This window comes from Stegastes partitus, unplaced genomic scaffold (genome assembly GCF_000690725.1).
Source record: "Stegastes partitus isolate 25-593 unplaced genomic scaffold, Stegastes_partitus-1.0.2 Scaffold467, whole genome shotgun sequence".
Taxonomy (NCBI): Eukaryota; Metazoa; Chordata; class Actinopteri; family Pomacentridae; genus Stegastes; species Stegastes partitus.
This window is the reverse complement of record NW_007578198.1, coordinates 295,370-319,015: the sequence shown is the minus strand read 5'-3', so window position 1 is coordinate 319,015 and position 23,646 is coordinate 295,370. Positions and strand designations below refer to the sequence as shown.

Below are 23,646 nucleotides of genomic sequence, written 5' to 3'. Positions count from 1 at the left end.
GTGATCGCAGAAGTTCAACTGATTCTGCAGCAAGAATTGTGATTCATCTTTTGATCTTTTCCGTGCACCTCTAACTGAAGCACAAGACCTTGACTCTCACCGTCATGTAGTTATGGGTGTCGACAAACTCCTGTTCAGACGTGAGCCAAACCTGTCCCGATAACATCACCATGACATCATCTGCTGCTTGACTGGCTGAGCACAACTTACAGTGTAGCGTGAGACGTAATGTCTGGTCAAGAGTCCCTTTAAATTTCAGGTCTGCGCTGTAAAGGATCCAGAGGTGTCCACATGTTTTTTTGTAAATACTCGTCTCCTAGCTCCCCTTTTGTGTGTCGCTGACACATCTGGTCCAGATGAGCCCTCTTTCATGTGTGCATGCATCTCATTTCTGTGTGCGCGCCGTAACACAGCGAGCACACGGCCCTCACACGGCAGGATCGCCGCATCAGCTCAGCTCGTATTACGTGAAACTTCGCAGACGTGTTCAACAGGCTGGAGTTACAGACGGGGAGCAGATGTAAGACTTTTAATGAAGCCTAATTACACACTCCAGCTCTTGTTCCGTAGCTTTTCTGGCACACAAAAGACTCTTCTTTTTGTAATGGGATACAGGCCTTTTGAAACAAATTGCTACTCTTATCATGTGGCTCTCCCTCGGGAAAGGCACACGCCTCATTCTGAGTTATGACCTGTACTTTCAGTAACCAGACAGTGACATATTACAGACCTTTATCAAACCATTTTTTACCAACAGCTCTGACAGTTTGGGGGTGTGTTCTGGTTTCAGGGTGCGTTGTTCACAGCTTGGTTCAGCTGTGATAAATATTTGACCATTTCCAAAGGCTTCTGGAAGGGCCCTTATCATTACACTGCATCTGTGACGCGCAAAACAGCAAATTCATCTTTTTCATGTTTTAAAGAAAAAGGAAAAGCTGCTGATTCTGCGGCGTGCTGGAATGTTCTTATTTCACTTCATCACATCTTATGTGGTTTCACAACATGTTCCTTCCAAGATCGTATCAACTAAAGGTTGAGATGAAAACAGGACAACTGAAGCGTCATAATGTTTTACAACAAATAAAAGCACAAACTAGACGAAGCCTAATCTAAACACAGGTTTATGACTATAATGCTGCTTTACATTGGCTTGGATGAGCACAGAACTGATTCAAATTCCAACAAGGCTTCATTCAACGTACCACAAAAACACCATCAACAAGCAGCTAGTCACCAATGTTGCATTTCTACAACGTCCTGTGTGCCACATGTTTGTGGTTTATTCCCGCTGTAGACATGATGTTTTCATACTTGTACTTAATTCTAGGAAAAATCCATCCAGACTGACTGAAACCGTCAGAAGACACGACGGTACTGCGGCTGCACAGGAGAGGTCGACAATCTGCCCCTGTCTCGAAGTTGGGGCTTCAAATTGAATTACCCACTGAACAGACCTGGTCACAGTGTGTATAGAGACATTTGCTTTCAGCACCAAGCTCCAAGTGCACAGCAGTAACTAAGTTTGATTTCATTTCTCGTAGCTACTGTGCGAGAGCTGTGAGTAATACCGAGCAAGAGCTCAGTAATCTGCCAACAACAGAAACAGAAACACGCCAACTTCAGTCCAGCCAGAAAGCAAACTCTCCGTTGCCACGATTTATCTCAATTCTGCAATTATAGTTTTGAAAGTGTAATTACATTTACTGTGTTCATGCATTTTAATCAGTCAGCTGCCAGGAGACCCAGATGATGCTGCTGCTGCTGCTGCTGCTGTTTATGGCTGCGGGTCCTCGTGCTACTGCAGTTACACATTGTCGGGTCAATAATTCACTGGCAGGGTGAGACGGTGAACTCTGACCCGTGAGGATATCACACAGGCAGCGGTGGCCATGCTGTTAATGGACGACAGCGGAGGTGAGAGTGGCAGGAGGGAGGAGAAGGAGGCAGGCAGGTGAGGCAGAGCGTGTCGGGAACAAAGCTGACAGACAGCAGGTCGTGCTGTTCTACAGAAACACTCCATGTATCCACAAACAGAGAGGGCAACACACACACACACACACACACACGGCTTTAGGAAGATACCGCCCCAAAATCGAAGCAGTTGAGCTCTTGGCCTCAGACACTTCTACCTGGAAAGTGTACGTTAGCAGCAGTCTTGGCTTCATCTCGACATGACGTTAGAGCTCAAGAACACGCAGCAGAGAAGGCGTCAAACAACCCATTTTTGACCCGATCCAAGTTAAGGTGTTAGATAGCGTTAGCTATTCTTAGCCCGTCTTGATGGGGCCTGACACAATCACATCTGCTCCACCCCCACCGGGCTGAGAGCACAGATAAATCAAACCTACCTTTTAAGGCAGAGAGACTCAGAAAACGGCACAATGCCCGCTGGCCCAAGAGCTCGGGTTGTTTTGTTACTTTCTATATATGACTCTTGTTTCTAAAACCGTGGATTAGGGCCCCGAAGTGGGTCACGGGCGTGCTTCTGGTGGGTCCGCGCATGGCAGAAATATTGTGTTGTCTAATTGGCTCCCTGGGTGACCGACTAAATTTCTGGCCCACTTCAAAAGAACAAACAAACTAAATAAAAAAAATCTCAAACAAATAGCATGAGAAAGCAGGCACGCATTGCAACACAGAAAAAAATGCATTTGTGAGGAGACAGAAACACAAAGAAGGCAAATAACCAGGGGAGAAATGAAATGTGGAAAGAGACGAGAAAAAGGAGGTGGGAGAGACGGAGGGAAATGAATGCATTACCATATGGCTTGTTGGAGAGAAACTGAAATCTGCCTGAGTCAGGGGGAACCAGCACATTCAACACACACACAGACTGACAATCAGATTCGTCTATGTGAGCATGTTTCCATGATAAATGCACATTCACTCCAAAAAGGGGAGAACTGATTGCTGAAAGAGTAAGGAGAAAAAAAAAATCTAAACTGTGGTCAATTGTAGAGATCGTATCTCCACAATTGCCTGTTAAGATCCAATTCCTTTATTTATCATTGCTGCTCAGCTTGACAAGCCTCCCATTTCCGCAACTACAGATTTACAAGGATAACTTCCCTCCAGAAAGTAGAATGTTTTGCCACAGAGATGCAGCAAAGACATAAGTTTGCCAAAAATTGTTGTCACAAGTTTGCCAAAGTAGTGGCAAACTTAGATAGAAGAAGGGAAGGAAGTTTCCTGGTAGTTTGCCACCACAGTTTGCCAGTAGTGCTAAACTTCTAGTAACAGGTTTGCCATAGACAGCATTTCTTGCTGTTCACAGTTTTCCAGGTGTCTGGCACACAGCTGTAGACCTTTGGCAGAAAGGTCATGTTTTCTTATGCAAATTGAACAGAATCAACTGTTTGCCGATTTCCACAGTGTGAGCTGAAAGGCCACAATAAAAATAAGACTTTGCAGCAAATTTGCCTCAACATTGGTAAAGGTTATCAACAACTAGTTCCTCGAAACATTACATTTTTATGAAGTTTTGCTAATTTTACAAACAGAATTTTGTTACTAGAAAATAAGGCCTCTTATTTCCAGTCGTACGTTTTCATGGGATGAAATTAAAAATGTACAGACTCCTCAGTTTGCTTTATGCATCGGGTGAAAATAAGGTCTCCACTTCCTTTAAAAGCAGGTTCTTATTACATTGACCTCTGATAAACATGTTGGACTTCATTCAGTCTTTAAAAACGTTGAGAGAGAGTTCCTCATTATTACTGGGTCGTCGAACACAATGACCCTGATGTCTGTTTAAACTGTCTGCAGTGTCTAAATATTGTCAGACACCTCCGCTTCCTTTGACACATCTGAAAAACAGCTTCATGCAAATGGCATCCATACGAGACACTTTATGTACATTATGGTGTAACAGCGTGAGTGGGGAAATACCACACAGCGGATGTATCACCAACAGATATTTTGGTAACGCAACCGTCACCACCCAAAACACTGCAGGAAGAAATGTCCCTCAGCCTATGAAGTAATGCAGGCTGATGGTAATAAGTAGGTATGGAGCAGACACAAGTCTCGTCCAGTCCTCCTCACACTTGCGCTCTTGCACGAGGAGGAATTTCAAATCACAATCGATGTCTGCCGCCCGGCTACTGGCAGCGCTGGTATTCCTGACTGGAACTGATGGGTACAGCAGCTTATTTGGAGCGACAAAGAATTTCCGACCATAAATCACCGCACATGAACTCATACAATTACGCCGAGCGCCGGCTGCACAGTCCTGAGGCAGCAGAGTCAGTCTGCCGTTCAGGACACGCCGTTACACATAAACCTCTGCTGACAGGAACTTTGGACCGAGTTGGTGTTGAAATGGAGGGTTTATGTTAAAACAGAGGCAAACTTTACCATTATGTTAAATGAGTCTATTTTTACAGGAGGTCTGTGTCGGCATGAGGAGTAAGCCGTACAGTAGCCGTCTGTTTTTACCAGCAGGCTGACTGCGATGTCTCAGGAGCCTCGTTTTTTTTTTAAGTGATGCAATTTTCAGGCTTTTTTTTCTTCAGAATTTCAACCACTCGAACAGACAACTCCTATTCATTCCACTTTCAAGCTACCTTTGAGTGTTTTTGTGGGCTATCCAGGTTTGACACAGCAACTTAGCTTCAAGAATATCCTCTGAACTGCCAAACTGTGTAATAAGCTGGTGTATAAACACAGAGACCGCCAGAGACGCAAACACAAAAGTCTGCTGACGTGTCCCTGAGAGCAGAATGTCTGAAAAACACACCAGATTTCTCTAATTACCGATTTCATCCACCGCGTCAGGACCCTTCATACACCGACACGCGAGGCCGTAAATACAGGAATCAAGCCGGAGAGTCTTTCCGATTGTCGTTTCTACAGTTATTCAACCCGGTTCTTCCCCATTTCACAGCAGATACAGGAGGCCAGGAGAGCCAAGTCAGCATCTCTGCTTCCCATTTCAACATATTGTAAAAAAGACACTTTACAAGCTTCTTCTTTACTAGCATTGGCCAACAACATTACAATCCCAACTGCGGAATCTGGACCTTTTTATGAGTCTTACAGTGTAGGACTCTGTTCGTGTGAGTCTTGCGGCAGCCCGTCTGACGGAGGCCCCGAGAAGCAGCAGCGACAGCACTCGGGACAAAGTGCCGTAATTTACCTTTTGTTGTTCCAGTTGAACAAAAAACAACTTGTACTCGCACAAAACGGCTCCACTTTCTCGTCTATCAGGGCCGCTGTCAGTGGAGAAATTGGTCATATCTGTGTCTTTCTTCCCCCCTCCGTGCAACCGTCGACAAACCGGTGCATAAAGGTGACACGACAAGACGGAACGCCCGGTTGATTGGTTCTGACAGGCCGATACGAAAACCCGAGGAGAGCAGCGAGACAGTACAAGCACGGAGAAAATGCAGATTAAACCACAACAATCAATCGATGTGACATCCAAAAGCCAAAGTGCAGCACAAATAGTAACAGAACTGTTGCTGCTTTTGGAGGATTTTACTGAGCAAAGCTAAAACAAATAGCCGTTGATTATTGACTGGCTGTGATGTGATGCAGGGAGAGAAATTAACACCTCCCACAAAACCACTGTTAGAAATCTATCTACCCACCGCTTTGGCAGATGGCCACGCATTATTTGGACGTTTCTTCCATTTAAAAAAGAATTTTAAAAAAGCAGCAGAGGAGGAGCTTTTCGCTGTGTTTCTGTGAAAGCCAATCTACATAAAACACATCCAGCAGCCTGGACCTGGTTCCTCCCTTTTCTCTAGAACACTCACTGACAGTCTTGCTCAATTAAGAAAGTACTGAGCAATATTTCACAATGACCAACAGTTATTTCAGAACACCTAATCGAATTTTACAGTGTGATATGAATTATTGCTCCATTCATTTTCCAGATGTGTCGAAAAAAAACACTAAAAAGTACCGTTCAGAAAAGAGTAAGCAAAGATCTGCGCTTCATTTGTTGCTGAGGTTGATGCACGACGTCAGCTTCAGCATCCTGTGACCCAAATGTGACAGATTCACACACGTCTACTGTGTCGGTGTGAGGACGAGGTGGGCGGCCACTGGCCAGGATCGCTGTTTACGTGCACCTCAATCCGCTCTGCGTTTTATCAGATATTTGATTTGTAAGTCGGCAGGAACAAAAGGCCGAGAGCGGGGCAGACGGAGCATCTGTCAAAAAGCTGGCAGAGCGAAAATTTTATCTGCTGTGTGCCTTCCCTGAGCTTGAATTTTAAAATATGTCAAAAAAAAAGTAATTCTAACTTGAAAATGTTTCTCCTGGTTTTCAAAAAGACGGGGTAGCGACTTCAGTCATACAGCTTCTCTGGGTTATCTGGTGTAATGTATGTGCACCAATTTGTCCTTCAGGTGGTTGAATAGAAAAACTGTGGATCAAGTTATTTTAGGTGAAGTGCAGCGACATTAAAAGAAAAAAGGCAAAAAGCTTACACCTGAGGGTACCCATATACCTCCTATTCCCGATTTTCTCAAAACATAAGCGCAATTCTCGCCTTAAACAGAAAGCAGCATCTCCATTAAAGCGTTACCACAGTCCAATAGAAGTGACTGGAAGCACAGCAGCCAAATTACAAGGGTGGTTGGTGCAATTAGCTGCGCAGTACTTGTCATTTGTTTCCTTTATTCAAATGTCCTCGCCGCAGATAGGTCGCCGGCAAAACACCGTGACCACCTGAGCTCATTATCAGGCCGATTTGAATAGTTTAGCCTGATAACGGGAGCACAGATTACCGCTGACCCGCCTGCGAAGTTGTGAGGACGTCAGCTTCAGCTCTGTGACGCAGCTACAGTCGTTTGCCTCTCAGTGACAAACTGAATAAAAGAGAGCTGCTCTGTTTCTTCTTGATGGTGAAATAAAAAACAGCCCTTTGAAAAGCTCCCCGTCTCAGCGCTGGTCCCACGAACAATGGAAATCCTCATTCCTTTCAACTTTTCCACGAATACTCGTCATCTGCCAGGGAAGAAAATCATCACAAGAAGAAAATAATCCAGTTTAGAGCACATGCACAGATGCAACATGCTGTTGTGTTTAACCACAAAGACCTTACTAATGACTGAGAGGATTTGTAAGACAAAAGATAAAAACACACAATAGCAGAAATAAACAAAACCTGGTGTTCTCATGCCTCAGATCAGATGACTAACAGTTTGATACCAGCAGACATAAGCTGCTCTACCTCCGTGGCACTATTAAGTGGGCTATTTGTCTTCCTTTTTGGCCAAGGCTCAGTCTTTATCTCCTCGTATCTGCACAATTGTCTGTCGGTTCAGCGCAGTCAGTCAGTCATTGGCTCCTGCAGCTGGCACATCAGGACTAACTCCTTCTGACTGGTGGAAATAAAAGCTGCCAAACCCGACACAACCAACCATTCTCCTGTTTTGGATCGAGCTGCTGCTTTTTTTTTTTTTGTTTTTCTACCATCTTTTTTTTTTCCCCCAGTCATCATTTTTTTTCTCTCTCCATCTTTCCATCATCACTTATTTTCTTTGTCCTTTTTAGTGGAAATAAATGTCAGTAATTGGTCTGTTGGCTAAACTGCTTATTTACTATCACTACACGTATCATGTGTTTCTGTTCTTGTGCTGCACATATGCGGTACGATGGCGGCGGATTTATCGTCGAATGTTTCGGTAATGTTTTTGAATCATCCGGCCGTTAATGTCAGGCAGCGGCAGATAAAAGCAGGTTTTTAAATTCGAGCCAGTGATTGTCATATTTTCCAGGTGAAAAGGCAACTGCGGCTGGCTAGGTAATAAAGCTAACGTTAGCCTCATGAGGTGGTTTAAACTGCTGTCTCTGGCTACTGTTGGAATTTAATTTCCCTCTCAGCTGAATAAACTATTATTTTGGAGCCAGAATCCTACAAAGAGCTCTGTAATGGAAGCGTCAAGGCTGCACGCGCTGATCGGCCACAACATTAAAACCACCTGCTGGGGCCGCCGCTATGACCCACGTACGGGGGCAATAAGTCCCCGATGCGGCGGTCATGGGTTCGAATCCAGCCCATGGCCATTTGCTGCAGGTCCGTCCCCCATTCTGCTCCCCACTTTCCTGTCTCACTCTCTACTGTCCTGTCAAATAAAGGCAAAAAAGGCCAAAAAAAAACAACTGAAAAAAAAAAAAAAACACCTCTTGTGCCGCCAAATGGCCCCGACCTCTCGAAGACAGGACCGCCCTGCTGTCTGATACCAGGATGTTGACAGGAGAACCTTTTGGGTTGTGTTGCTTTAAGGATGGGCGGTTGCAGATCTTACTCAGATGCTTGGAATTTAGGGAATTTGGCGAACGGTTCAACTTCTTGGGCTCTTTGTCTTGTTCCTTGAGCTGTTCTCAAGCAGTTTTTGTGGCACTTTCAGTGTCAGTTTGTCATCAATCCCAACAGAACGTAGCGCTGAAAACAGCTGATCAGTGTCATTCCTGTCAGTGGTTTTAATGTTGTGGCTCATCATGATGTTAAGAGAAAGACACCAAACAGGTCCCAGCATCTTCAGCAGCTAATGATCCAAAACATGAAAACAAAGGAGGAGCTCTTCTCTCATCATTGTGCTACACAGAGCCACCCATACGCTCAGGGGGAACTGTCAGATAAGACTGTCATGTCACTGCTATCCAGTTGGGTTCGTTAGTTCACATATTTGGACTAAAACAACAGGTGCTATACGTTACACCGTGAAACTGGAGCTTCCAGGTTGTGAAAAGAAGAAAACCTCATTCAAAATCCCACCGACAGCCGCAACAATGCTAATGACTAAAAATAGAGGCTTGAAACAGGCTTTCTCAGCAGGGTGCTGTGTGGCTCATTCATGTTTTTTTTATTCATGTTTTCCACTACGTGTCTGGAGCCGCCTTTTAATGAACACCATTTCCCATAAGCCCTGAGCTGCGTCCAAAATAAGCCTGTATGTACTCATTCACTACTCCATATGCAACAGGCACTCAGCAGGAATCGATAAAACGAGGTTAAAGAAACTCAAACATTGCCTCACGACTGTCAGCTCTCTATGAAATGCGGAAACGTGCTTCGTGGGAATGTTAGCAGAACGTTTACATTCCCTGAACATGGCCTTTTCTTACTATCCGTTGTGAAATATTTAACAGACACATTTGCAGTCAGAAGTCAGACAATGAAAGGCAGACGGTAAATGATGTGTCTGGGAAGCAAAACAGAAGTGACTGGGTGAGCAGCCCTGGACACCAGCAGATCAAGCTCTGACCAAAAAAGAGCAGTCGTCGGTGTGGAGAGCGCTGTGAAAGGTTTTAGATATCAGACGTTACAACTATCCATCCATCCATCCATCATCTATACACCACTTTATCCTCACTAGGGTCGTGGGGGGCTGGAGTCTATCCCAGCTGACTTAGGGTGAAGGCAGGGGACACCCTGGACAGGTCCCCAGTCTATCACACCAAGCACACTACGGACAATTTAGAATCACCAATTAACCTCAACAAGCCAGAGAACCTGGAGAGAACCCACGCTGCACGGGGAGAACATGCAAACTCCACACAGAAAGATCCCGGGTGTCCTCACCGGGATGCGAACTGACCGGGGATCTTCTAGCTGTGAGGCAACGGTGCTAACCACTGATCCACCGTGCAGCCCAGCTTACAACTAGAAAGATTTAAAGTATCTCACAAAAGAAAAGAACTCTGGTGAGTTTTATAGATGTTGGCAAAACCACCATCACTGCAACATAAAGACCTGCAACCTGCTACTGAACTTGAGCAAACTGTAGCCATTAAGCAACAGTTGTTCACTTTGTTTAAATCTAAATGTTCAGTGTGTCATAACTCTGATGAAACAGCTTTGAATTGCAATACAGACAGCAGATGTGGTGAAACAGGGCTTTCTATTTAACCCAAAACCAAACAAAGTAATGCACCGCTTGGTTCAGTCATGCCAGGTTACTACACTGTAAAAAAAATATTTAAAATCAGATAGCAAGGGTGCTAGAAAAGAGTGGAATACTGTAACGTTTAAAAACCGCAACAAGGCAAACGATAACACCAAATACCTGTTATACAAAGACATTTTTAGCCGATTTAAATATAATCAAATTGTATAATCTTACAGCCACACTTTATGAAAGAATTAAATACTTTTTGCAGAAATACAGATTCACAGCAACACACTTTCCTGGTTGAAAGGAGTGTTTTCAGTGAACTGTACCTTCAACTTCTTCTCTGGTATCTCTATTCACACCCAGAACCAGTGGAGCGTCCGTCAGAAGTTTATCATTATTTAAAAGAGTCAAAAAAACCACACCGAGTCAAGACTTGAAACAAAAAGCTGTACATCTGAAGAGGATTCGGCACCCAGGGATCCCAGCTTATTTAAGCCTTCTATCGATTCACTGTTTGCTCTGTGGAACTGCATTTAGTTAGTTAGCAATAATGGATCTGCGCGCCGGCTGAAATTACATTGTATTTTGGCATTATAAACATATCGAGCTGCTGAGGCCTCAAGTGGTTTCACAGCCACAGGTCTTTAGGCTCGATGATTGTGATGCGGTTACACAACAGCAGGAACTCCGACACACAGTATTATAAGTAAAGCTGTGAGTAGCGATCTCACTGTAAAGATGAGAGATATGTAAATGCCGGTCCGTGTGAGTGTGTGTTCCTGAGTTAGTAACATAAGGGCTGTGTCGTATTCCCGCAGACAGCGCAGGGCGGGACTCGGTCCTGAAGAGCAGAGACCAGAATCCGCCCGCTAAATGACAGGCCTAACACAAAACACGCTCAACAAGCTAAATGTAACATCATCACTTGCTCCCTCACAGACAGTGTGGTCTGCAGCTGCTACACTTTTCGAACATTTTCTGCTTTAAAAACAGCAAAAAGCGCTCAGAGCCAGCACAGTGCTGCTGCTGCTGCTGCCCACGATGAGAGACAGATGTATCGATAAAGCTGAAGTTTAAGACATGCACGGACAGGCAGAAGCTGAACGCCTAAAGCTACAGATAACAGACACTGTAAGTTTCACTCAAGAGTTCTGGACTTGCCAGGATCCCCGCCGAGCCGGTTCACGTGTGATCCTTTCGCCTCTTCAGTTCGCTGGGAAGAAGAAGTTACTCCACAGTCCAGCAGGAGACTAATGCAAACCTCTGGCTACACAGAATCCACTCTGAAATACCTGCAGTGTGAAGCTCTGACGCACCTCCGGATGAGAGATGAGCTCCACATCAACAGTGTTCACTCGTCTCATTTCTCTTGACAACACAGTTTGTAGTAATTATAAGACATTTTTGTTGGGAGGAGACGTGCAGTACAGGTTGAACTTGTCACACATTGCATCTTGGGGGGGAAAAAACAAAGCCGCCACACTGTTTTTGACTTTGATAAATCCAATTACCGTGTGTCTGCAGCTTTGCTCACACAGATAACTTTACTAATAAAGTCTATTTTTGTTGGTTTTTTTCCTGCCGTTCGGTGCCGCCCTCCTCTGTCTGTCATTTATCTCCCCTCGCACCCCGCTGATTAGCAGGAAGGCAGACTCCACAGTGAGACGTTTGCTTCTAAAGAGCTGCCAGGAAAAAAAAAAAAGAAATCCCTGTAAGGTCTGTCCAATAAGGAAGACGTTAATGGGGCATCCCGGTGCAACATTACCCTCCTGTGCACAACAATGCATCGAGTCCAGCTGCTGGGAGTTTCCTGTCATTCTACACACTGTGCTGAGAGAGAAGAAAGGAGCGACAAATTTCACTTTCAGCTTATATCTGTGTAGTAATACAACAGAAATCCATGTCACAGATATTATTAGGAGAGAGCAGAAATGCATTTTAAATTTCTCGCTGTAAGAGTCTGACAACATGAAAGGTTTCAGAAAAGACCACTGACCTTTGCTACCAAAAAAAAAAAACTCCTTAAAAGATTAAAAATTGATCCAAATGACTAGACTTTTGCAGGGATTACTTTATGAGTCCGTTTTAAAAGTCCAAAAACGGGGTTGCTGATGGGGACCTCACATAGCAGCTCATCTTGTAAGCAGATCTAACCCAGTTCAGCGAATCTGAGAAACACTCAAAAACATTCAGTGTCACTGCATAAACTAATAAAAGACAGAATCCTTCCCACTGATGCAGCTTGAAATCTCCGATCAAAGACACAAGGAACATTTTGTACAAAGGTTTGCTCTGGACCTCTGGAGACATTTCTTTTTTTTTCTGCTGCCATATTAAAAAAAAAAAAAGAAAAAGAAAAAAAAGCTCACAAGATATTTGTCAGAAATGGCAACGTTCATTTTGTGGCGCTGTGATAGCTCAGAGGCACTGATACCGTGTCCAAGAAGTGACTTTAAATTGGCGTACGCTCTCCAACAAGAGACACATTCTTCCAAATAAGGGACTTTACAGCCGATAATAGCAGAAATGCTATTTGGTGAGCGCTTTGATCTCAGGAGCTGCAGTATCACTGGTGTGTGACGGGGCTCAAGAACTAATTCTTCTGGCAGAGACACTGTCTTTCAGATTATTCAGAAGTGGGGCTTTTGAATTAGCTGCCACGGGAATGTGAGTCCTGCTCAGGCTGGCGGGGCTCAGAGCGGCCCGGGCTGGAGGCTCTGAATGCGCCTCACAGTGCAGCGATGACACAACAACACGCAGCTTTGTGAGGTGTAACGCTGGATGCAGGAACTATCTGAGACCAGCGAGGAGGGGCGGGCAGGTCGGACCGAGTCCAAGTGCGGCATGCGCGGAAACATCCACCGTTTTGTCAGTTGGATGAAGTTGTTTGGAAGTTTTCGAGTTACAAATGCTGCTCGTGGACACGCTGCAGCACTGTGAGCTCATTTATCTCAATTACATTTTTTTTTTTTTTTTTACAAAAAAGGTAAAGAACCACCAGGAGCTACGACGGATATGATTGCAACATTTTAGAGGTTGAGAGGCCCAACCACTTGACGGGTAAATTAATTGGCCTCAATTTTAAATCATCAAGTACTTTACCAAGGAGGAGGGGGAAATCTAAGATGTGTGCATTTCCTCTGTTTGACATCACTGTATGTTTTGGACTGTGAGTCAGCACTTTGGGCCTTAGACACATATCATTACTCAGCATTTTAATAAACATATGTGCAAAACAATCCTCTGCTGTGACTCTACAATTCAGCAACACAACTGGTTTTAAATTTGACGACCAGCAGCAAGCGTTCAAAACCTCAGATCTGGTTTTGAATCGGTTTCAGAGATCCGAGATCCGTGAAATTTTGTCCGTCTGTTGGAAGTCCTTTCTTGAAAAATTTCACTGAACTGGAGTTATAAAGTTTGCCTTATAGCAGCAGGGCGGAACTATTAAATGCCTCTTTTATTTATTTTACACACAAACTAGAGGAAGACAACACTCTACCTGTGCAGCGGCCGCGTTTGTTTAAACAGATTAAATGTCCTTCTGTGTAAAGACACCGGCCGGGTACAGCCCATCATCCATATTAATGCTACTCGCAATCCAACTCCAGGAGAAAGTTGCTTATCGTGGAGTGTCGCTTTGACCCCCTTAAGAAACCCAAACACACACACACACACACATAAACACACACACACACACACACGCGCAGCAGAGCTATCAGCCTAATGGAAAAGTAAAAGGGCTGCTCTGGTTGACTGGAGCAAAGCAAACACAGAGAGACAGATAGGACAAGACAAGAGACAGGTGGAATACACACAGGATGTTCTCACACACATACACACACACACACACAACCAAATCCAGAGGGGTAATAGAGGCAGTCTACTGTGCACACAACCACCCACGCAGAGCACTTCACACACACACTACACACACACACAGAGCAGGATACACTGGCCTACATTTGCACAGACACACACACACACTCAGTTGGCACAAGCTGGATGCCCCCCGACACACACACACACACATACAAACACACAAAAAGAAGTGACTCAGTGTCTCTCCGGCTCACACATGAATATAGATGTGAGCACAACGGTCTAACTCTACATGTGAACACCTGGAGGATATTTTACTTACATTTCACGCATGACATACTGCTGCATGTACAGGCCCGGAGTATCATGAATGGAATCCGAGCCTCGCCAGCGAGCACCGCTGTGACTTCTGCTGCCAGGTACACAGAGACCCACCAGTTTTGAGAAGCAAACCAAACGCGACGTGGCGCAAACGTGAAAATCCACACATCTAAGAGGCTGCTTGCACTGATAGTCTGTGCCAGGCCACTTCTCCACCACATGTGATCCATAAAAGATCAGACAAGAAGTGTGATGTCTTCATCAGCCTCCATCCAACCAGAACTTGAAAGATAATTTCAGTTTATTATCATCCAGGAATATATAAAAAAGGGGGGGAAGTCGTGAAATTTTCCACTAATTATTATTTTTACAGCTGATTCATCCACAGTTTCCCAGAATCAGATGTAACTGTTTAAAGTAGATGGAGCTTTTTTATTTGGCCTGCAATGCTTTTCATCTAATTTGCTTTTATTCTTCTTCACACTTCTCTACTTCTGTTTCCTGTCAAATTAACCACACGTGCAAAGCAGCCCGGAAATAAACAGACACCCTGATGTATCCAGATTTGTCCAGAGAGCAGCCCACAAGCAAAAGATATGTGATTTGCATGTCAAATATATAAATTTTCCCCTTTTTTTAAACCTTTAAATGTCAAATTAAAGCACATTTCCTCTCATCTGATTAGTGTTTGTGATGCAGTGGTTAACAGTCACAGCTGTAGAAAAAGTTTGACCAAGACTTTCTCTTTTTTGCAGGACTGTTTTTGTTTAGTTGATCAAACCAAACAGTGTAAAAATGTTTCCACACAACCAGCAGACACAATCCGGACACCACGGCACCGAAGTTCAACTGGATCCGGTTCGTCCTCGCGGCTGATCGTGGCTCTAATGTTTGGGTTTTTTAAAAAAGGGGAAACCCCCACGCTGACAGGCCGGCGTGTGAGCGCTCTAACCCGGCGTCGTTAATCTGAACACTTCCTGATCCGTGCTCGGTTCTCGGAGCAGCTTGTGCTGACGTGCTCTACAGGCTCCAACCTCCCCCCCTTCCTCCTCCTCCTCCTCCTCCTCCCCACCCCACCGGCCCTGCGAGCCAGGCCGGCAGCCTCGTATAGTCAGAGGAACCGCTTGTGCATGCTCTCACCCTTAATCTGCTGCCACATTAACCGGCGAAACCAGCGGCGAACAGCGGCGTGCAGCGGGCGGCCACGGGCGAGGACGCGCTGCGCTCCCGCTGCCACGGGAAGGAATCACCGGCGCAGCGGGAGGTCCGCGCACGCCGACCGGCCAGCCGAGCCGAGCCAAGCCAGCCCCCCGCTACCGAAGCTGCCCTTGTCCACACTCATCTCCACCAAATCACTGCCTGCCCACTGATACTAGCAGGCCCCTTATCACTTTCCTCTCAGCATCGTGCAGCCGTTTAAAAAGAAAGAAAAAAACAGAGGTTAAAAAAAAAAGAGGCAGAGCAGCGCCGAATCACAGCCGCTCCATCTTCGCTTTGTCCTGGAAGAAAAAAAAGCCTCCAGTCGGGCACCGACACGGACCGAGCGGCCAGAAAGAGAAAAAAAAGAGGAGAAAAAAAAGCAGTCGAGGAACGGAAATCCTACCTTTCGGTTGAGCGCTGTCCCCGAGTAGAAGTAGTAGGCTATCCCCAGCACCCACAGCACCGCAAAACACAACAATATCCTTGATTTCCTCCGCATGGCTGCCCGTCTTCTCCGTCCGCCCGCCTGCCTCTTGTGCTGCGCGGCTCTCGGCTCCGCTCTCCTCCGGCTCTTTAGCGGCTCGTCCCGGTCGGCTGTGTCCGTGCAGGGCGCTTCGCCGTGCGGCTTCGGCAGGCTTTCGTCAGTCGGTCAGAGGGAGCGGAGGGAGCAGGAAGCAGCAAGCCAACATCAGCGGGGTTAGAGGGCAAAGGCTAGCCGACTCTAATCCAATCAAACACCGGCTCAGGCAGCCCTGGAGGAGGGCCGGGGCTGGCAAAGCGAGTCGAGTCGAGCCGTGCCGTGCTAGGGCTGGAGCGGAGGGGGTGGGGACAGCCCCTGTAGGAAACGATTGTTGTAAAATTTCAGATATGTGGCTGTGGAGCCGAGAGAGGATCTGCGATCATCATGCTAAACGGCTCCAGTGCGCGTAAAGAGACGGTAGGGGCGCCAGAGAGGCTTCACACCGGGTTAAAAAAGCAGGAGACAAAAGCTTCCTCTTTAAAGCCTGCACTGGATCACTGCCTGTTTTATTTAATTGTCTCTTTTTTTTCCTTCTTCTCCTCCTCCTGCTGTGATGTTGCACCTCAAAGGGAAGCTTCTCCCAGTGAGAACATGTGGGACAGCAGCAGTCTGTGGCTCTACTGTTCTTCCTCTGCTGCCTTTGGTTTGTTCCAGTGGACTCTTTCATGCTGTTTCACTGTTCAAATTATAAAAAAGAAACAATACCACAAAGAAAGTGTGTCTGCTGGTGTTCACTTTCAGCCAGTCTGCCAGGATCCCTGCTCTGATTTACACACAGAGACTGCAATTATGAATACAGGAAGAGTTCATTTGCAAAAACATAAAGTTCCATCTGCACCAACCTTCAGAAAACCCACTTGTCCATCATCTACCTCAGAGAATATCAACCAAACTTTAGTTATCTGTTTTTGTCATGTCATTTCGACTCAGTCAAATCCACTCAGCTTCAGTCTGATTGATGTTATCTCAAGCAAACAACAAAAAGTTTTCTGAAAATCTACAAAAATGGAGTTATCTGTTTCTGCAAATGAACTCTTCACACATACTCATCATAGCGTTTGTCTTGTACCACCTTAGTGTTTGTTTGACTTGCATCCTTTTGTACTTCTTTCTTTATTTCTGCTTGTCAGTGTTTGTCCTTGTGCACCAAGACACCAAGAAACCAAGAAACCAAGGACATCTCAAGAGTTGACAACAGCCCACAAACAAAAGATTTAATGACGTACATGACAAAGGAAGATTTTAGATCACAGAACCAGAACATTTTCATCTATCTATCTATCTATCTATCTATCTATCTATCTATCTATCTATCTATCTATCTATCTATCTAATTTGCTGCTTTTCTCTGGTTTATGTTATATTAATGTTAACATCACTATTTGAGGGACTCCTCCTCAACGCATGCGGTCTAGAGTTGCGTTCTCAGAGCCCTGTCAGGACTTTAAAAACTTTAAAGTTCATTCTGGGCCTTTACAACAGCAGCAGCTTCCCCTCCAGGTCCGTTCAGCGTCTTTCAGTTTTGCAGACAAACAAGCCTTTGAATGGCTGTGCCCTGGGGGTCAGAACGCCGTGATGCTTTTATCAGCAGCCAAGGAAATAATCAGTTGATTAATCAACAATGAGATTGATTGTTAGTTAGCGGTCTCAAGTAGCATGTCCAAACCAAACACTCAGAGCCGTAGAACAGGGCTCAGCAGCACCTGAGTACTTCAAAAGTGAGTTTGGGTCTCTGCACGCAAACAAGTCCCAGATTGATACACAGCTAGTTGCATTCTGATTTCACTTTCTGATTCAATTAAATCAGTAGTCACAGTTATTTCAGTTCATCTCATTAAAAAAGTTTGATATAAACAGACCAGATCATGAAGCAAAAAGTTGTTTTAATACATTTCAGTAGTAGCTTACTGCTTCATCCTGGGTTTATTATATAAAATCAGACACGTTTGAAGTATCCCCTCACATTACTGTCTGTTGACACGCAGGTGCACTCACTACAAACTGTTGCCGTCCCTCGAGGAAGTTTTGTACAGTTAGTGCACGTGTGTGACACGGAGCGTGGCGGTGCAGCAGATAAGGGACACGCAACGATCACAACGAGCCCCAAGACGATCCAGTGGTGTTGAAGCTTCCCACGATTATGCTGTAACACGCAGTGCAGTTCATGAGAGGGCCCCGTCTCAATTGTGAGCAAGAAAACATGAGCAACAATGAGAGTTTTGAAGAGATAAATAAAGAAGTTAGGGTTGATTTTCTAGTGTGTCTCCGTAACATCATGGTTTCCCTGCCAACGTCACACTAGAGAGAAGGGCAGAGCTGACAAAAGCAAACACACTGAAATCTCCCATATGAAAGAAGCAAAACTGCTTTCATTTTGGCAGAAAATTATGTGTTTATACAGCCTCCCATTGCTCGTAGTAAGAAGCTTTCAGGGCCTTTTATGTAGCAGAAATCCATAAAATTCAGCAACTCTCTGCCACAAATAAAAGGAAGTTGATGGATCATTTCAGAAAATCTTTAAGTATTCAGTGAGAAATTTTGGCACTAGTCAAACTGACAGTGTTAAAACAATTTGAGAGCGCAGTACAAATAGATTTTTTTACGGTCTGCTGCACTCAGATCAACTCTCTCTGAGACAGAGCTCAGCTGGAGCACCTCTGGCTAAACTAAAAGGTCTAGTTCATGTTGTGCACGGTTCAATCTGCCCCTGACATTTCTCATTTTAATGGTGACAAAATGAGATTTTGACTGGAGAGCAAAATGCCCCGCAGTCCGAGTTTAAAATGCTATCAATACGCACGTTGTGCTGTGCCTCCAAAGACGTCCCAGTAGTATTACACACACACACACGCGCTGATTCATTGCTGCCCTCGCTACGGTGGTCTGAGAAGTGTGTGTTTATGTTACCTACAGTAGTGTTAGAGCATGGATGGATGGAAGTCAAACTCAGGGAGAGAGAGAGAGGGGAGGAGGAGAAGCACGAAGCCGAGAAACAGATGTGCAAATTTAGCAGCACGGAGGTGAAAGAGGTTTTTATCTTTTGCCCTTTGCCCTGGATGCCCTTATATAGCTGTTATGAGGGACTCAAATTACCCCTGAGGAGGGTCAGTTAGACTGTTCAAGAATTCAACTTGTCCTTCAGAAATGAAGATCAGAGGCTGCAAAGTACATCTCGACTCCTTTGATCCCGGCTGTGAAGCTGTCGTTGCAGATGTCATATCGTGTCCATCAAACCACGTGTCGTGTTTTTTTGTCTTCTTCCTCAAACACATGCAGCGCCTGTTGAACACATATGTTTGACTTCCATCATTTTTCACTGTCTAATAAAAAGAACACAGCGTGAATCCAGGAAGAAATGTAGAAAAGTGTAATTAAAGGATCATGTAAAACAACAAGAGAGACGTAACTGTAGGAAAAACTGTATTATTGGGCAGTTTTAACAGCAAATATATAACATCAGAGCAAATGGGATTACAGGGCTTCAAAAAACTCAGAGTGAAAGTGTAATTAATATAAAAGAAAACCAGAAAATATACCCAGAAAAAGTCAAATAATGGTTATTACTCCAGTGGAGATGGAGAAGTGGTTTTCATTTGATTAAAGTTCGTTTAAGCTAAATCATTGTTCACATGTGCAGGTGTGTTATCACCACGTGAACGTGTAGCATAAGCACGGCTATCATTCGTCGGTGTACTCAGCTCAGCGACGTAGAAGCCACTCCTGCAACGGACACACATCTGTCAAGCAGGAGGCCTTGGATTTAGAGACGTAATTAATTCAAGTCACGAGTCTTATAAGGCTGTGATGAAGTGGCAGCGAAACATAAGCCCAGCCACTTTAAGTACAGGTGTTCCAACATGAGCTGAGCAGGGAGGATTGTGTAAAAAGCTACTGCTGCCAAGAGAAAAGGATTTTCTTCTTTAGGTCTGAAACATGGAGCGATGAGCCAAAATTCGAAATATCTCAGCGCAACTGCCAAGTATTTGTCAGATTCAGAGAGCGTGAATTGTGCAAGTGTTCTTCAAGCTGTCGTGATCTGGGGCTGCTTTGCTGGTGACAAAGTTAGCAGGTCCAGCACAGTGACTGCAGCACATATCGGCCTTTAAATCTCCACCATCAGAAACAAAACTGGGGGCTTCAGTGACTTTCATCATTATTTAACTGTTTGGCTTGAACATGCAGACACACAGGCAGAAGGATTTTTATGTAGAACAACTGGATCCACAATAATCAGCTTGTTTTCCCAAATAGTTAGACACATATCTTGTTCTAGCTTTACTGGTTGAAGTGGATTTATTTTAGTTTTTACCTGGTTCACATACTGACTGAGAGTTTAACTAATTATTATAGTTTATAAGTTTATTCTAAATGACATTTCTCAACTGGATGTAGTTTAAATCTAATATTTTTTCTGTGTAAGAGAATAAATACATTGAATAAAAACCTAAAAATTTCATGCGTATTTCATGTGTGTGTAATCTAAATGTAATCCGGCCCATCCGAGGACAATCATGTTGTACTTAGAGTACTTGAGTAAATATACTTAGTTACTATGAATAGGCCATAGCTCAGAAAGCACTGATATACCCACGGAGCTCTTGCAAAACCAGTACTCAAACGCACAGTGTGAAATACTCTAAGCTTAGAAATGCACAAAAACATTAGCAAAAAAATAAACTTAAAGTACCAGAAGTAAAAGTAGTCATGTGTATGAATTTATGGGATTATAATTATTGATGTCTTCATGTGTTCATCACAGTAATGTTGAGGTGAAGCTGATTTTAATCATTAAAACTGGAAATTTCTCCCTGCAGGGGAGTAAATAAAGTTAATTTATCTAAGAATTCACTGCGAGACTTTCAGAACGACGATAGGCTACATTATCATTCATTTGTTGATTGTATTTTGTAATATCAAACTAAATATGCAAAGTAGTAAAGACTGTAAACACTCAAATGAAGTACAAGCAGGCCAACGCCGTACTGAAGGACAGTGTTTGAGAAAATGTATTCCTTGATTTTATAGCATTTAGTTTGGGTCAACACACGATTTGAGCCTGAGAAAACTGTACAATATCACCAAACTATTCATTTAAGTTAGATTTTTTTTAGCACAAGCTGTAACAAGACGCCGAAGATTTTCTTATTCCAATTCAAAAGTCTAAAATAAGCCAAATACCGATAAGATCATACAAATAAACAGACAAGTTTTGAAGCATTTTTTTTAGTGACACTGAAAACAAAAGTAAACAGCTTTACAAACAAAATAAACAAGTACACTAAAAAAAAGAACAAACAAACTGAAAAAAAGTCTTGTATAAGTCTCGAATACAGCGCCCTCCATAATTATTGGCACCCAATGGTTAAGATGTGTTAAAAGCCTTACAATAAATTCAATTTTTATTCCAGAAGCATCCTCTCACACTGAAATATGTAGAAAAATGCAACCTTCAACTCAACTCAAATGAATTGTTGGCAAAAGGGGGTTGTACAAAGTATTAACATCAAGGGTGCAAATAAATGTGGCACACATGATTTGATGTAAAAGAATTATTTTTTAATGTGGGATTTATTTTCACACTGAATAAATGCACTTGAATTAAAGGTTGAATTTTTTTCTTTTCTTCATTGTGGTCCAATATTATTTAGAAAAAAAACTGAATTTACTAGAAGTTAAAGAACACATCTTAACCAGGGGTGCCAATAATTTTGGAGGGTGCTATATATTTTCTCGTATAGTATATATGAAGTTGTGAACCTGCTCAAAGTGTTCACTGATTAAATGAAAAAATAATAAATAAGAGTTCTGTGGATCTAAACTCGACGGCTCTTCATCAATGACCCGGATGTCTGGGACAGAGTGAGACAATCTGAACGTGAACTTCAACAATTGGAAACATGAGAACTAAATATGAAGAATTGAATATCAGAGCAACTGAATTCAATTCATAACTAATATATTCAGTATGACTGGATTTACTGGAATACAGAGTCAACCTAATCAGTTCCAATCAACTTCAAATTATGAGATTCAAACTCTTTTTCTTTCTTTTTTTAATTACAGTTATTCAAGTTGAACAATTCAAATTTAAGGATTCTATTCAATTTTGGAACAAATTCCTGCCAGTCGACTCCTGTTTGATTTATGGCTGTGATTTGTCTATTGTTGATTAAAATGGTACAAGAAAGTAGTTCCATGATTTAAACTGATGACAGAACAAAGTTTGGGTCAGTGTTCCTGTAATCTGGTGGAGCGTCATGCTGCTTATGGAAACCTTGTCAGTCACTTTATTAATCAGTGTTTATTTCTGCTAATGGTTTATATTGTTATAAAAGAAGGGCCATGATGTGGAGAACAAATCATGGGCTTCTGTCATTTTTACTTAGTTTTGGCAACAATTTTCATTAAAATAAGATCCGGGGTTCTGTTCATGAGGCTGAACCATAAGCAAACATCACCAGACACAATGTAAATGCTGCATTGGCCCCTGGATCTTAAGTCAAAGTTGGTGCCATATCGGACTGGGCAACTTGCCATAAGTCTCAGTAGATTAGACTGCAAAAGATGCCAGAGTTATGTGCAGCTTTTTGTGTTTTTGGTTGCATTTTGCTATTATAACATAATGTTCAGAGCCAACTAGAGGCCACCAGAGTCTGACTATATCAACTTGGCATACGCGTAGCTCTGAAAGATCCAACTTTAAAGGAAATCAAATACACTAAGACACAGATTATCAAGGGTTTCACTTACATTAGCCTTAAATCCAAAGTGATTTTGATTATAAACTCCTGAATGACCACCAGAGTATGAACCTGATTGTAATTAAAGAGCAACCTAAGGTTTCCTAAAGACAAGGAGTTGAGGAGGCAGTGGGGAAGTAGCAGCAAGGAGGCAAAGTTTTCCTTCTAGTGAGCTCTGCAGCGAGCACTTCAAACCAGAGGACTCTGACAGGGCTGGTCAGACCGACAGGATAAGAGATGGAGCTAAACAGTCTGTCTGCAGTCCAAACAGTAAGTGAGTCATCAGGAATCAATCTGTCTCTGGGTCGTCTTGTGAGGAACTGGTCTCTCCTAGTCATCTGCAAATCGTTTATTTACTTATTCAACTGCTGCTCTAATGTTTTACTGCTACAACAGCCCATGTTACACCATATAGCAGTTATATTAAAACTACTATACAGTAAAAATAGGATGGAACATGTGATGTAAATCACTGGTTTAACACCTGGACTTCCCATCTGGTGATCATTTTCCTACTTTATTTCTTACGTCATTGTTACACTGCCTGCTCTTGGTGCCTTTTTAATTGCCCCCTGTGGACAAATAACGTTTTCTGAATCTGAACAAACATGTTTATCTGTAACTGCTATATTATGCTGCGATGAAAGTACAGAAAGCAGACTGCCAGTGTCTCACGATTTGATTTATATGGGCAAGTTTTGTTCCATTTTTCTCAGTGATGGTCAATGATTAGTAATAGTTGAAAAGATAAGAAAAGATAAACTTTAGGAATCACCCACTGAGGAAATTCACAACACAGCAGCTATACACAAATTCAGCACAGCAAGGAACAAGACAGGAAAAACCAAAGATAGGGAGAAAAATAATACAGACTATGCACACCTTTCACATGTACAGACCTGTATTCTCACAGTATGTGGAATTGGGCCTATTTTTTTATTTTTTTGCAGGGTAACAGCACTTTATTTCTGCAATTAAACTTGGAAAGAAAAAGAAGCAGCGTGACATTTTGTTGCTACAGAACTGCTTCACAAATTTGCATGAGTATGTCACAAGTATCAATGTTTCATTTACAGCAAGTTACAGTTAATAAGGACAAGAAACACTGAAATGAAAGAGACTTAGACAGAAAAGTTGTTTCCACAATGTAAAAGATATTCTGTACATTTACTTATAATATATAGGGGACGA

The 23,646-nt window shown here is 43.3% G+C and overlaps 1 protein-coding gene across 1 annotated transcript in view; it reads right to left on the bottom strand.

The window, feature by feature from the left end:
* The window catches only part of galnt2 (UDP-N-acetyl-alpha-D-galactosamine:polypeptide N-acetylgalactosaminyltransferase 2), a 68,272-nt gene extending 52,383 nt beyond the window's left edge, over positions 1-15,889 (bottom strand). Inside the window, exon 1 of the mRNA XM_008286750.1 lies at positions 15,599-15,889. Coding sequence (XP_008284972.1) covers positions 15,599-15,694 — 96 coding nt within the window. The 5' untranslated portion in view covers positions 15,695-15,889. The remainder of the gene's footprint in view (positions 1-15,598) is intronic.
* Positions 15,890-23,646: the final 7,757 nt, after the last annotated feature.